This window comes from Alosa pseudoharengus, unplaced genomic scaffold (genome assembly GCF_046254945.1).
Source record: "Alosa pseudoharengus isolate Yale_2024_CS ecotype anadromous, Long Island Sound unplaced genomic scaffold, YU_APseudo_1.1 YU_APseudo_1.1_scf_28, whole genome shotgun sequence".
Lineage (NCBI taxonomy): Eukaryota > Metazoa > Chordata > Actinopteri > Clupeiformes > Clupeidae > Alosa > Alosa pseudoharengus.
Window position 1 is genome coordinate 1,042,335 of NW_027468709.1, and position 15,309 is coordinate 1,057,643.

General features: G+C 47.5%; 1 protein-coding gene and 1 long non-coding RNA gene across 2 annotated transcripts; both read right to left on the reverse strand.

Moving 5' to 3' along the window:
- Positions 1 to 11: 11 nt before the first annotated feature.
- LOC143099436 (uncharacterized) lies at positions 12 to 8,312 on the reverse strand. The gene is made up of 3 exons (XR_012981582.1): positions 8,248 to 8,312; positions 169 to 277; positions 12 to 79 (listed from the first exon to the last, which is right to left on the reverse strand). It is a non-coding gene; the product is annotated as an uncharacterized LOC143099436 (long non-coding RNA).
- A 5,783-nt stretch (positions 8,313 to 14,095) lies between these two features.
- LOC143099437 (odorant receptor 131-2-like) lies at positions 14,096 to 15,061 on the reverse strand. Its single transcript, XM_076262426.1, has one exon. The coding sequence runs from the start codon at positions 15,059 to 15,061 to the stop codon at positions 14,096 to 14,098; it is 966 nt and encodes a 321-aa protein (XP_076118541.1).
- Between the last annotated feature and the right edge of the window lie 248 nt (positions 15,062 to 15,309).

The window sequence follows — 15,309 nt, forward strand, 5'->3', positions numbered from 1 at the left end:
ATAAATGTTAACTTACAGACAGGGCTTCCAGGCACACGCACCATCCTGGAATGCTTTCTTGCTTGCGGAACGGATTCATCTGAAATAAAAGACCATGCAATCTGCACTGATTGCAAAAAGAATATTTGAATTGTGCAAATAATGTAGTCTGTATTTAAGAGGTCTTACCATCACGTGACCATGCACTGCCTTTTGTGGACGCTCGCATCTTCTTCCGCCTCAATGCTAGAAGTGTCCATCAGCCGCTGACATTTTTCCATAGCTTTGGTGTATGAATCTACGTTAAGAGAACAACGTTTTTGTGAGCCAGTAGTAGAGCAAAGCAGTATTTCCATAAAGAGAAAACTATTATTGATAGTATTGCAGCAATCAGTCATCTGTACACAACCAGATTTTCTTAACTGGATATTTGGCCCAGCTTTTGACTTGATTTTTGTATTGTAGCCCAGAGAATTTCTAATGGGGAGACACAGCATCCATAGAAATGCATGGGCGTAGACCTCAGACCTCTGAAGTTCGCCTACAAAAAGGAACCAAAACTGCCATCTTTGCCTATAAGGAGATCAGGGTGTTAATTTAACCTAACTACCTATGACAAGTTACATTGCAAGTTAGGTCTGGGGTAGCAAAAATCTAAGTTGCTGTCTTAACGTAGGCCTGTTGAAGATCACAGTTAGCCTACCACTCGAAGGCAGAGGACAAACGTGTGTTGAGCAAAATGTCTGCATTTCAGACTTCTTCGTCCACGGGAGAGTGCAATAATTCTCTCCCCATGTTATTTTCCCATAGCAAAAATTGCAAGATAGGCTACCGGATCTCAGCTTTTTGAAGGCAAAATTCAGAGGTCTATTCACTTGAATCGTCTATCCGATCAACTGTGTTGCAAAATGGCCGCCGACAGTGTAGCCTACTATAGCCATGTAATGCCGAAGAGTAGTTAGGAGACGGGGAGGCTGGGATATCGTTCCAAACTCCGGTTATTTATTTCTCAAAAGGATGTACAGGCTAAGGTACGGGTAGCAGGAGGTGTCCACTACAAAATAACAAACTGATATTGATAAATTACGTCTCAATCTCTTGCCATTCACTCTCATCGGCAGACAACACAACGCAACACAACTCACTCGCACGTAATTCACTTCTACTCTGACTAAACTTACTAGACGTCTTAGAACCCCCTATTCTATTCCCTCCCCTTATCAATCGCTAACCTATCCGAACCCCTAAATATTCCCTCCCGGACACCTCCCCCCAATCAAAACACATCAGAACTTATTGACACATTCTATGACACAGAAGGGAGAGGGAGACACAGACACTCTCGCACGCACACACACACACACGCGCACACGCCGGGAAAACAGAAGACACAGGGGAACACAGGGGAAAGTCCAACACGGGGCAAATAGCCTCGGCGCTACACTGCCCCCCCCCCCTTTAAGTTCCTCGCCCTCGAGGAAAGATGGCCTCATCAAAGCGTCGAGGCGGGCGAAGCCCTCTCCTGGGCCTCAAGCTATACGCAGGCTGATGTTGCTGGAGCCGCTGCGGTGATGTCCCCGGAAGCACAGCACCAAGGGGCGACACAGGAATGTCGTCCGGTGCTGCCGGTCTTCGGTGGGCGCGTGATCCCACGTCCGCGAGCCGGTGAGCTGAGCGCCTACGAGCCCTCTCCTCCCTGTGGTTGTCAGGCGCAGGCGAGAAGGAGCACGCTGCCGCTGGAAGGCCCTCACCTGCTGGTCTCCGCTGGGGCCGACGCCCGTGGGCCCTCTCCTCCCTGTGGTCGTCAGGCACAGGCGAGGAGGAGCACGCTGCCGCTGGACGGCCCTCACCTGCTGGTCTCCGCTGGGGCCGACGCCCGTGGGCCCTCTCCCCCCTGTGGTCGTCAAGCACAGGCGAAGCGGGGTTTGGCCAGCACAATCCCAAGCCTGGTTGAACCTGGTTGCCTCCAGGTCCACCTGGCGCTGCGTGTTCAGCTCCTCCAGGTGTTCCTGGAACACTCCCAGGGACCAGGGCAACGGGATGACAGACCTCGCCCTCCTCTGAGGTTCCCCACCCATCCCCTGGCGCTGCGTGTCCAGCTCCTCCAGGTTCAGGGCAGTTCACCCCAGGGGAACGACGCGGACTTCCACGGACAAAGGGATTACGATCCCCTCGGTACGGAGCCAGCCTATCACGGTGGAGGACCACACACCGCGCTCCAGGTCTTTTACGGATGCGATATGTCACCTCCCCAACTCTCTCTACCACGTACGCAGGCCCGTCCCACGCTGAGTCGAGCTTGGGCGACCGTCCTTTTTTCCGTTTTGGCCCATACACCCAGACCAACTCACCCACAGTAAAGTCACGTCCTGCACTATGGTGGTCATATGCTCTCTTCTGCCGAATTCCAGCTTGAATGGCTTGATGGCGTGCAAAGTCGTGAGCTAGCTGGAGTCGGTCCTGCAGTTGGTGTGCATACCCAAGCCCTGCAGGGGCATCTGGAGCATCTGGGGGTAGGCCCATGAGGAGTGAGGGTGGGGTCCGCAGCTCTCTACCAAGCATCAACAGCGCTGGAGTACAACCTGTGGACTCTTGGACTGCAGTGCGGCTTGCCATGAGGACCAGAGGAATCTGCAGGTCCCAATCTCTCTGATCCTGCTGCACACACAAGGCTAGCTGTTCAGCAAGGGTGCGGTTGTACCTCTCGACTAGGCCGTCACTTTGAGGGTGGAGAGCAGTGGTTCGAGTCTTCCGAATACCCATCCGCTGACAAAAATCTGCAAAGGTGCGGGACTCAAAGTTCCGCCCTTGATCCGTATGGAGTTCTGCAGGCACTCCGAACCGAGCAAACATGCCTCCAAGGAGCACCTCAGCTGTAGTACACGCGTCTTGATTGGACACAGCGTACGCCTCGGGCCACTTGGTGAAATAATCCACAGCCACGATGATGTAACGGTTTCCCCGGGGTGTCAACGGTAAGGGCCCCATCACATCCACAGCTATACGGTCCATCGGATAGCCTACCCTCCTCTGCTGAAGTGGAGCATGGGAACGGCCCACGGGTCCCTTACGGGCAGTGCATGCGTCACACCGGCGGCAGTAGGACTCTACATCCCTCCTGCACGTGCTCCAATAGAACTGTTGCCGCACACGCTTCAGTGTCTTTTTCACCCCAAAGTGACCCACTCCAGGTTGCCCATGCATGGCTGCGAAGACCAATCCGCAGCTAAACATCGGGACAACAGTCTGCCATTTAGGTAAACCTGTTGCAGGCTCCACCCAGCGTCTCTTCAGCACCCCGTCATGTAGGGCCAACCCATCCCTCATGGACCACAGGCCCCTCACTGTGAGTCCATGAGCAGCTACATCTTCCCAGGATGGGCGCTGTCCAGCCTCCACCCAGCTGATCACAACCTGGAGCTCTGGATCTTTACGTTGTTCGGTAGCCCAGGACATGTTGGAGGCCGGTAGTATGGCTCGGCACTGAATGGCTAGCAGTTCATCCTCTAACACGTCAGGCAACGTGCCCTCAGCGCTACCAGGTAGACGACTGCACTGTGGACACGCAGCTGAACAGCTCCTCCTGGACAGCCCATCAGCATTCTGGTGGTTTTCTCCCTTCCGGTGCTGAATCTCAAACTGAAACTCCTGTAGCTGTTCTATCCAACGGGCAACCTGACCCTCTGGCTCACTGAAAGAGAGGAGCCAACGCAGGGAGGCATGGTCAGTCCGGACCACGAAAGGAAGGCCACACAGGTAATGCTTGAAATGACGAACAGCTTCGACAACGGCTAACAGTTCTCTCCGGGTCACACAGTAGTTGCGTTCAGCTCTGTTGAAGGACCGACTGTAATACTCGATGACCCTCTCTCCATCTGCAGTCACCTGGGATAGGACGGCCCCGAGGCCTACATTGCTGGCATCCGTGTCCAGGATGAAAGGGAGCTTCGGGTCTGGCGCCACAAGGATTGGTGCACTACAAAGAGCCAGCTTCAGATTGTCAAAAGCACGTTGTTGCTCAGGCCCCCAATGAAATTTCTGTTCCCTCCGAGACAACTGGTGGAGTGGGGCAGCCACAGTGGCAAAGCTTGGAACGAAGCGGCGGTAGTATGAAGCCAGACCCAAGAAAGACCTTAACTGTCGTAGGTTGCAGGGGGCTGGCCAGTCACGAACAGCTTCGGTCTTCCGGTGTTCAGTAGCAACCCCCTCTCCAGTCACGTGGTGTCCAAGGAAGGTGACAGCGCGTTGCATCAGACTGCATTTCTCTGGGTGTAGCTTCAGGCCGGCTTGGGCTATTCTTGTGATGACTGCATCTAGATGACGCAATGCAGACTCAAAGTCTTTGCCATGTATGAGCAGGTCATCAAGATACACAAGACACCTTTCTTTGGGAATTCCCTGCAGCACACGCTCCATCAGCCGCTCGAATGTTGCGGGCGCATTACAAAGCCCAAATGGCATGGTGTTAAACTGCCACAACCCTGTCCCCGTAGTGAACGCTGTCTTTGGTCTGGCATCAGCAGCGAGGGGCACCTGCCAGTAACCAGACCGGAGGTCCAACGACGAGAACCACTTCGACCCACCCACCTGATCCAGGGACTCGTCCAATCCGGGGTAGTGGATATGAGTCCTTAACAGTCACCTCGTTGAGCCGCCGAAAGTCGATACAAAACCGCCAGCTGCCATCCTTTTTTGGGACCAATACAACCGGAGAAGCCCAGGGGCTGTCAGAGGGCTCGATGACTCCAGCAGCCTTCATTTCCTCCAGACACTGTTCTGCAGCCAGCTGTCGAGAATGGGGCAAGCGACGTGCACGTTGACGGATAGGGGTTGCATCACCAGTGTCAATGCTGTGCTGAATCAACGGGGTCCTACCAACATCACCGGGGGTTGCAGCAAAAACAGCACGATGATGGTCCAGCACAGCCCATAGCATCTGTTTTTGTGACTCATCAAGGCCTACGCTGTTGTCCTCCCACAACTGATGGATGGTGTGTCTCTGTGTTGGTGCATCAGTGACCAGTGCTGGAGGCTCAGGTTCCACTACAGCAGGAAAGGGGCATAGGGGAAGTGGAGTCTCGGACCCAGAGCAGGCTGCTGAAAACGGCACAGGAAGGTCTGGGGTAGTGGTTATGGTCTCAGGTGCTGGCGGGTCAGGATTCTCAGCCGCATGGAGCACGCCAACACAGTTTAACAGTGGTCGAAGGGGTGAGGGGCTGAAACAGATGGGCGCAGTGTTTGACTCTCCAAGTCTGAGGCATGCTGCCCCTAGGTCAATGACAGCCGCTGCAGCATGAAGGAAGTCAATGCCAAGGATACAGTGCTCAGGAAGTTCAGCAACCCAGACGCGTATGAAAAAGCATTGTCCAGCCACCTGGATCTCCGCCTCACACTGGCCGACCATAGGCACATGCTCGCCGGTGACGGTAGTTAAAGGGACACTGGGGGGTTGTAGTGCATGGTTCACTAACAAGCTGGGGTGGACTAGAGTGACGGTGGAACCAGTGTCTATTAAAGCTTTAACTGGATGACTATTTACAACAGCAGATACATGACAGCACTCGACTAGGCCACAATCAGATGAAACAACACTGACGGGAGACTCTACACTGCACACAGGACCAGGAGACACTCCCATTACTACGGGCCCTTCCCGTTTCCCTGCTGTAAAGAGCCAACAGCTGAGTCCAGTGTGGTGCAGTCCCGGCGCAGGTGGCCTCTCTTGCCACAGCGCCAGCAGACGGCAGAGTCATGGTCAAAAGAGGTAGGCCTACGAGCAGATGGAGGATGGCTACCATCACCTGGATAAACGGCAAAGGCCCTAGGACGGCTACCCCAGCTGTTCGCGGTTCTTGCTGGCTGTTCGTCAAAAATCCCCTCAATGGCATGGGCCTGCTGAAGCGCCTCTTCGAGAGTGGTGGGTTGCTGCAGCCGCAGTTGTTGCCTAAGCCTCTCGGGTGTCAGACCACGAATAAATGCATCCAAGGTGAGGGCATCTCTCACTTCCACATTAAAAGATGGATAGCTGCACTGAGCTAAGTGCTGTAGGTCAGCCATGAAAACACCCAGTGTCTCCTTGTCCTGCCGCACACGTTCCTGGAACTGCTGACGGCGTGACACAGTGGGAGTGGTGTCACCGAACCGACGAGACAATGCCCTGTGTAGAACATCTGCCTGGGTCACCTGGCTGCCGCGGACGTCAAGAAAAACCTGCAGCGCATCCCCCTCCAATGCAGCTGCCAACTGCCCCACTCTATCCTCTTCACTCCAGCCATTAGAGTTAGCCATTAGCTCAAACTTTTCACGAAAGGCTTCATAAGAGGTACGGCCATCGTATCTGCCCAACTTCAGGAAACTTCTATTACGCACAGGTTCAGGTGCAACCAGAGGGGTCAGGGGGACAGACGGCCCAGTCTCTGTGGCTGTAGCATGCCCGCCGGTAGAATGACTGACCCCCCAGTGAGGCCCAGTCACTGGGGAGTGAGCACACTGATGGGGTGAAGGTCGAGTGTCTGGCAACTGTGTGGTGTTCTCTCTATGTGTATAAAATAGACGGGTTGCCTCGCCGGAGCCTTTTTGCAGAGTGTTTGCCGCAATGCTAGTGTGTTCGGATGGGAAATTAGCATGCATGCTAAGGGGCTCAATATCAAGGAGCTGATGGGAGTTGCAGGCGTTTGGTATTGGACACATAAAACTGGGTGGTGTGGGAAGTGAAGGAGCAAAAAGTGCTTCTGTAGAAGAGGACTCGACTTTATTTAGAAGGCAATTGGGATGTGAATCAATTAAGCAAACAGTATTGCTGCTACCGGAGTAGCGACTAGCTTCTCCCGCTAGCCAGTTAGCTTCCGACAGCGCAGGGCAGCCACCACTAGCGCCGCTAGCCACTATTGGCGTACTAGCGAACCGGATGTTTTTATTGAATACTTTCCGGTTGATCTCTTCGCCGTTGCCAGTAGCAACAGGAAAACGAACGTGAGTGTCACTGTCAGGGGCACGAGCGTTAGAGTCAGGGCTTAATGAACATTCGGTTCGTAGTAATGGCAGAAAGGGGTTATTGTGAGACCATCTAGCAATAGCTCTCTGTCCCTCCGGACCTCGGTGGTCCTGCCCATGTCGGGGCACATCCTTATCAGGGTCCCTAGTCTGTCCAAGTAAAGGGAACGACCTTACCAGCCCAGCGATGTCATCCATTTTCGGCAGAGGTAACGATCCCACTTCCAGACACCAGTGTAATGCCGAAGAGTAGTTAGGAGACGGGGAGGCTGGGATATCGTTCCAAACTCCGGTTATTTATTTCTCAAAAGGATGTACAGGCTAAGGTACGGGTAGCAGGAGGTGTCCACTACAAAATAACAAACTGATATTGATAAATTACGTCTCAATCTCTTGTCATTCACTCTCATCGGCAGACAACACAACGCAACACAACTCACTCGCACGTAATTCACTTCTACTCTGACTAAACTTACTAGACGTCTTAGAACCCCCTATTCTATTCCCTCCCCTTATCAATCGCTAACCTATCCGAACCCCTAAATATTCCCTCCCGGACACCTCCCCCCAATCAAAACACATCAGAACTTATTGACACATTCTATGACACAGAAGGGAGAGGGAGACACAGACACTCTCGCACGCACACACACACACACGCGCACACGCCGGGAAAACAGAAGACACAGGGGAACACAGGGGAAAGTCCAACACGGGGCAAATAGCCTCGGCGCTACAGCCATCTCTATGGCTCTAGTGTAGCCTACATATGCAGGACTGTTCAGTAGGTTATACCAACTTAAAAAGCCTCACCATCTCAGTATACCCACTTAAAATAGACTAGGATACATTTGGGGTTGATCACAGTATAGCCTACCCACTACAGCTAACTAGCCTACATCACAGTAGCCTAGATCCAGCTACATACAGTAGGCCTATATCCACTAGCCTACACCACTGCTGCCGAGTGACTTGCCTAAAAGGACTGACTGTACACTAAAACTAATTAAAAGAAACGGTAGCCTAGTGCTATTATTTGTAACATCAACGTGAGCAGGTTAACACGATGACACAACACATACAATGCTGCAAAACATAACACGTTGAGAACAGCTCAAACAAAGACGAACGAGCAATGTGCTCTGGTAAATTACAAACTTGGCAGAATCGGAATATAACAAAGCCCTACAAGTGAAAGGACTTAAGGTTAAACCTCAAACCCTTGCATTACAACCACTAGGCCTACATCATGAAACTGTAACATATTTCACTTACTTTCGTGAGATCGAATTCAAGACGAGTGTAATCCATTCCAAGACTTCTTCCAGCGGTGTTGAAGAAACACGGAATTCAAACAGAGACCGTTTACGGAAGTCAGGACAAGACTTCAATCGATCACCTGAAAGCAGAGGCGCTGTCTTCCCCCTACTGGCGTGGGGGTAGGCCTACGTGTAAGGGAGAGCCTGTCTGATTGAACTGAAGTGAATTGTGAAATGAAATAAGTGAATTTTCTTAGTTGTGAAAAGTGTTCTATTGATAGATTTTTGTTTAAAGTTCACCTAATACGTAAAAAAAAGCACAAAAGTATATATTTTTTATTTAGTAAAATTGATATTAGCCTAAAATAAATATTATCTTGATATGATGTTTACCTTACTTAGATTTTATAAGACCAATCATTTGAGTGGATCTAAATCAAGTGTTGTATGTTTGTATGTTACTTCAAAAACTGAAATGGAGCTTGTGTTGTTATTGTCTCCAGTTTCTAACGCTGATAGAGGCGCAATCAATCACACAATGCTATATAACACATTTAACACGGCATGGAATTGGAATGAATAGAGACGCATTACCATTGACGTCATTGCCACCTAATCAGAAGCCTCGAATGCAAATAATGTAACATGTGTGAATGTAAAATGGTAATGGTAGGCTACAGGAACAAATGAAACATGTTCTGAATGTATTCTAGTGATAGCAGAAAACTATTATAAAAATATTTTATATTTTATTTACCGAAGTATTATTGTTTGTTTAATCCAACGTGAAACTGCAATCGGTTCTGAATGCAGACCAGGCGTTGTCTTCCCCCTACTGGCGTGGGGGTGTAACGGTTGGACTTTTATATTGAGCTAAGTGAAATGTGAAATGTAGAAGTGAAAATTGTTTTATTGATAGATTCGTGTTTTAAGCATTTTCACTTCATACGGTTACAAAACTGAAATCAAGCACAAAAGTATTGTTTATAGCAAAATTGATATCAGCCTAAAAATAAATATATTCTCTTACTCCTTATCTTAATTTGATTACATAAGGCCAATCATTTTTAGTGAATATCAAGTGACTGCAAACCTTGTATATGCTAGGCCTACTTCAAAAACTTAAATGGAGCTGGTTAAAATAAACATGTCAAAACAGCACTCAGAACAACCAAAAACAACCAATAACAACCAAACGGGAACGTTGTGTGAAGGTACTGTGCAACCATAGGAGAACGTTTTGGTTGGTTGGTTCCCTTAACGTTTAGGAACGTTAAGGAACCCTTAGGTAACGTTCCCTAACCGTTAGTTTTTGGTTTGGTTCGAACTACCCTTTAGGGAACCATACACTAACGTTCCCGAACGTTCCCTTAACGTTTTGTGTTAGTGGGGATGGTTGTCCATAACGCTAGAATGACGTCTGGGATACTTTTCCTCGCGTCGATGAAAAAGGATTGTAACATAAATCTGCTATGACGGATCACAGGCAAAGGGCACTAAATTGTAGTTATTTTTCATTGCTTTTGCTTTGTAGCCTAAATATATCCTAATCTGATAATGCTAGTGTAGCCAATTTCAAGGGTGACGTTCACATCCTGAGGCCTGTCCTGTAGTCTTATTAATTGTAGACGTAGCCTACTAAATTGTCTGAACGTTTTTCACTGCATGAAAACAATTGTTGATTCTATGTGATTGTTGTTTGATAATAACTGAAAGTATATTTTTAATATCTTGGTGTTTACCATTTTATGTACTGTTATATGTTGTGAAACGCTCTGCTTATTCATTTCAGATTAGCATCTTGGCGCAATTGCAGAAGCCCCTGAAATTGAGAACCTTGAACAGAGGTAACCCATCAATGCTCATAATGTCTATACCCGATGACATTCTCTATTGTATATTTTCATGATATAAGCATTTATATATATTTTTTACAAAGCCTACATGACATGAGCATCGTGGAGGAGGATGTGGACGAAATTCAATGGTCTTATGTGATGCACGTGCATGCCTTCATTGTAACCTTGCCTGTAACTCAGTCTAGGCAAAATAGCACTATACAGATTAGTAACAATATGTTAAACTATATAAAATGGCATGTATGTCTAACGACACTGCATGTCTTCCACAGGATCAGCTTTCCAGGAGACTGCAAATTTAGAATGATGGCCCATGTTGCTTCAAAGGCACCATACAAAAAGGAAGGGTTCATGTGTAAATACCATAATTTGTTAATTTCTGTAAATAAATATATTGCAAATAACATTGTTGACCATGTTACTGTCATTTGGTGTTTCAAAATGGTAAATTACCACAACTCCTTTTTTAATTATAAGTTTGTGGATGTAATGTATGAGGTACAGCATGAACAGTCTCTTATCAATTCTAAAAGTTTTTATTTTCATGAAAGCAAAATATAGCGATGTACCGGTGTAAAATAAATTAAATACAGTTTTAAAAGGAACAGGCAGTACAAGAACACTAATACAAAACTATTTACAATAACAACATTACAACATTATAGGAAGGTGAAATAAATTCCAGAGATGTCCCTGAGGGTCAGGGAATGTATCCCTTATCCTACACACACAGCTTGGGATCACTCTTCTATTACCCTGTCCTAGAGACCCATGCTGCCAGAAAATGAAATGTCTGTAGGTAGCATATCTGAACTCTATTGTCATCACCTGGCTCTCTTACATGGCCTAATGCTGTGATGTCTGTGATGTACTGCCTGTGAATCTGGAGAAAACCTTCATCTAGGCAGTGCTGTGTGTAGTGAGGCAGAAGGCTCACACAGGTGGCAGGGTTTTGTCCACAGCATTTTCTCTTCTGATCGATTGGCATGTCTCTGCAGTGTGTACAACTACACCAAGGCATCCCTGGCACAGGTGGGGGGACGACATGTCTGCACTGATGCATCAAACACCAGACCTGGCTGCCTCACTATAGCAACTGTGTGGTGAGGTTCCTGTGCTCTTGCAGGCTCATTCCATCCACAAGTCTGAAGAAATAAGACAAGAAATAAGATCAGATAGGCTTGTTTAGGTAGCAAAGTTAGATTGTTAGCAGAGTAGTAGTAATAGTAGCCTACTCTGTGTCATTTTTCAAGTGTTCACACAAAATGATGAATACTATGTATGTGTATGGACAATGAAAAGGTGAAAATGTTGTGTAACATTTTCTATAGACCATAACGTAATTATGTGTCGTGATTTCACTGGGAGACAACTCGCATCATGCAGTTGACTGGCAACAGCTAGAAATTGCTACAAACAATTGAGATACAAACAGGCAGGGAAGCTACATCAAGCGCGTGACTGAAGCGTTCCGTTCACAACGCGTAAAATCAATTTTAGATGAATGGTCTATTTTTTTTCTGCAGCAGACGCAACGCAAACGAACGTGCCTGGTGCAGCTTCCGAGCTAATTTCGGTGTCATTGACATTGATACTGTTCAGAGAAATATATTAAAAACACAAACCTCCGTTGCTTCTCTCCTTTGTCTTTGAAGTTCTTCCAGTCTCTCCTCGTCATCTTTTGGAGTCTTACTTTTTCTTTGCCTAGGAGGTCTCATCGATCCTCTGCCACCGGCTCTTGGCTTTTCTTTACCTTTCCCTCTTCCTTTACCTTTCCCTTGCACCTCCGTTGCATCGACTGATCTCTGACTCTGCTCACTGAGAAAAATAGTAGGCTACGCTGTAAACATTGCCTTTACACTATTAATCTCGCACATACAGAATAACGATAGCACTGAATCTACTGTACTATAACATTAGCATGCATTCGTTTGGGAACCTGATAGCTGATGCTAGCAATGAAATAGTAGCCTACCAAAATAATGAAAACGTAAAACTAGGCTATTCACTTTACATAGAGGTCATACCCAACATGTTTACTGGCTATATAACTAAATGCAATGTGTAATTGTTTTCTAAAGTAACCTTATAACTGGAAGGAACACCGGACGAAGTCGTAGTACTGGAAGCAATGTTAACTTTGGCATGAAACGGCCACCGTAGGAGTTAAAATGCGCTCGGAATGGGAGGGGCTAGAAAGTAATATTCAGTTGGTTGTCATATAGAATTTCACCGCTAGATGGGAGAAGTTCTTACACAAGGTAGCTTTAAACTCCCGCGGGAATGAACAAATTGGAAATGCAAACGTTTTCCTCTACACACTTTTGTCCTCTGCCTTCGAGTGGATACTGTGATCTCCGGTAGGTCAATACGACACACTCTGATTTTTGCTACCTCAGAGCTGACTTGCAATGCAACTTACCATAGGTAGTTAGCTTCAATTAACACCCGGATCTCCTTATATGAGCAAAGATGACAGCTTTGGGTGCTTTTTGTAGACGAACTTCAGAGGTCTATGGAACATGCCGCTGCGAGGTGACTTATGACCTTTGACAGACACTTGGTGCTAGGGGACACTGGATTGATAATCACTTTCCAAAATGACTTGGTAACCAGCCAATTTAAAGTAAAAAAATAGTGCCATTTGTTATGATTATGGTTGTGGTTACACTTGTTGCCCTGACCCTACACTGGGGAAAGCTCTAAAGCGCCTGGCACCAAAATCACTGATGCTAAATGGCTGAAATGTTGGAAGAAGCAGGTGTTTTGGGATGCTGCTGTAGGCCTTGTTATTATTATGGGATAGAACTTGCATCCTCCCCAAGCAGCATGTCTGCATTTGACCTCACTCAAACTGTACTCAACAGATGAAATTAAACACAAGTAAAGCTGCCCATGTATCACCAAACTACAATAAAGTCATAATTCAGCCACATCTTAACACAAAGTTTGCAATTTGACATCAAACCATTGAATACATTTTTTTTTTGTTTTAGTATAACTTACATTATTGTGTGACAATGAAGAATTGTGATTTATTTCTTAATTTATCTATTCAAATGTTTAAATAAAATAAAGTTGTTTTGCCAATCAAGACATCCTCACAGGCCCGTTACAGAGTGTCTGTGGCATATCCACAGCTGACAGCAGACTTGCCTGTACTGTTCGTTCTGCTCCTGGGGCTTTGGGAAGTCTGGAATGACCCCGTCTGCTTAAAGCCACAACACATTTAGGCCATCAAGGGTTTTAGAATTATACTTTATTTTCAAACAAGAGACCAAATACGCACCAGAGGAATCAGCTCTGATAGTGTAACAGCAAGCAGAGTGAAACAGTTTGAGTGTATAGATGTGTAATGCTGTGTTCTGTGCACACTGTGAAGCGCTTTGAGTGTTGAGAAAAGCGCTATATGAATGTAACGTGTTGTTGTTGTTGTTGTTGGAATGCTGTGTTGTGTGTACACTGTGTAATGATGTGCTTCAGTGCACTTCTTATTGTTTGGGTATGTTAAACTACACCACACTCAGAGAAGAGGGAGGTTGTCATGTGGGTAACTACATGAGTAAGAGTGTTAAGTTCATGTGCAGAGGAACAAAGAAAGCCCTGTAGGCCATCATGCAGAGAGACACTTCTAATCTAAACGATAAATCACACGTCTAAATTATAGGATTGTTGAACTAAAGAATAACTTCAGTGGTAAACTAATCTCCAAATATTCCTCTGAGAGACACATCAGTGGCCGTCAAGCTATATAACTGTTCCCCTCTTTGCCGCAGTGATGTGGCTGAAGGATGTGATTTACCTTTTTTTTTACTTCTTTTACTTTTATGTGTGTTTGTTTACATGCACAGGACGGTGCTGTTGTGTATTGCTTATCTTATCAGCCAACATTTTGATATTTACTAGAATTGTATTTTTAATATGCGAGTACTCCAAGAATTCAAAACAGAGGCAGCAATGACACGCATGATCTCCATAACAGTTGCTCAGTAACATTATCTCATCTCAGTGTGCAGTTACAGAGGGCTTGACCTTTTGGGTTCCACACCTGACATAGTAGAGGAATAAGGGCCGAACAGCATCGTCTCTCAGGCCGTAGATCAGGGGGCTCAGGCACCGAGGCAGAATGAGAACAAAGAGATAATTCAGGTAGCGCAGGTCCATGAACAGACGACTGCTGCTGGTCATAGCCAGGGCTCTCTCTATACTGCCATACAGAAATGAGTTCAGGCACAGGCCCAGCTGGATGAGGTGCAGCAGGAGCGTCCTGTGCGCTCTCTTAGCCGACTCTTTATCACTGGAGGCAGAGCGAGCCACAAGCATCACACTGATGTAGGTGAAGACGATGATCACCGTCACAATCACAAAATAGAAGCCGTTAAAGCCCTGGAACACGTCTGCCTGCCACGGGGCCATGAAGATGCGCTCGCGCGTGCAGAACATGCGCTCGCTGAAGAAACGGCCGTCTCTGGCCACCGCATACAGGATGTCGATCACCACGTTCACGCCCCCGAGGAACCATATGAGCAGGATGCCGACGGCGGTGGCGCCGGGCGTGGCGACGGTCGCGTGGCGCAGCGGGAAGCAGATGGCCACGTAGCGCTCGAGCGACATGAGCGCCAGGTTGAGCGGCGCGTTGAAGAAGGTCGAGCTGGACACGAAGAGCGCCACCGAGCAGGCGGCCTTGTGCACCTGCACGTAGGACATGGACAGGATGTAGAGCAGCGAGGTGGACACTAGCTGGACGGAGTCGTTGCAGAGCATGTGGGAGAAGAGGACGTAGCGCGGCGTCTCGCGGAACACCGGCTTGCGGCTCAGCGTGAACAGCAGCAGGCAGTTGACCCAGACGAAGAGCATCGACATGACGATGGACACCACCAGCTTGGTCAGTGGGCCCTCGTTCAGCTGCACCTGGAACATCTGCTGGTGGACAAAAAGAGCCTGCTGGGAGGACGAGTTTGCGTCCGCCATCACCACACAATATGGATATCACCGCACAATATGGATATCAACACACAATATGGATATCAACACGATATGGATATCCCCGGTGATATCACCACACAATATGGATATCAAAACTAACACAACAGACAAGGTCAGGACACATACCAAGGCAAATATCAGGACAAATAACAAGACAAATATCAGGACAAATATGAATACAAATATGGTGGCAAATGTATAAAACTATTTTTAAAGAAATATTACACAGAAAC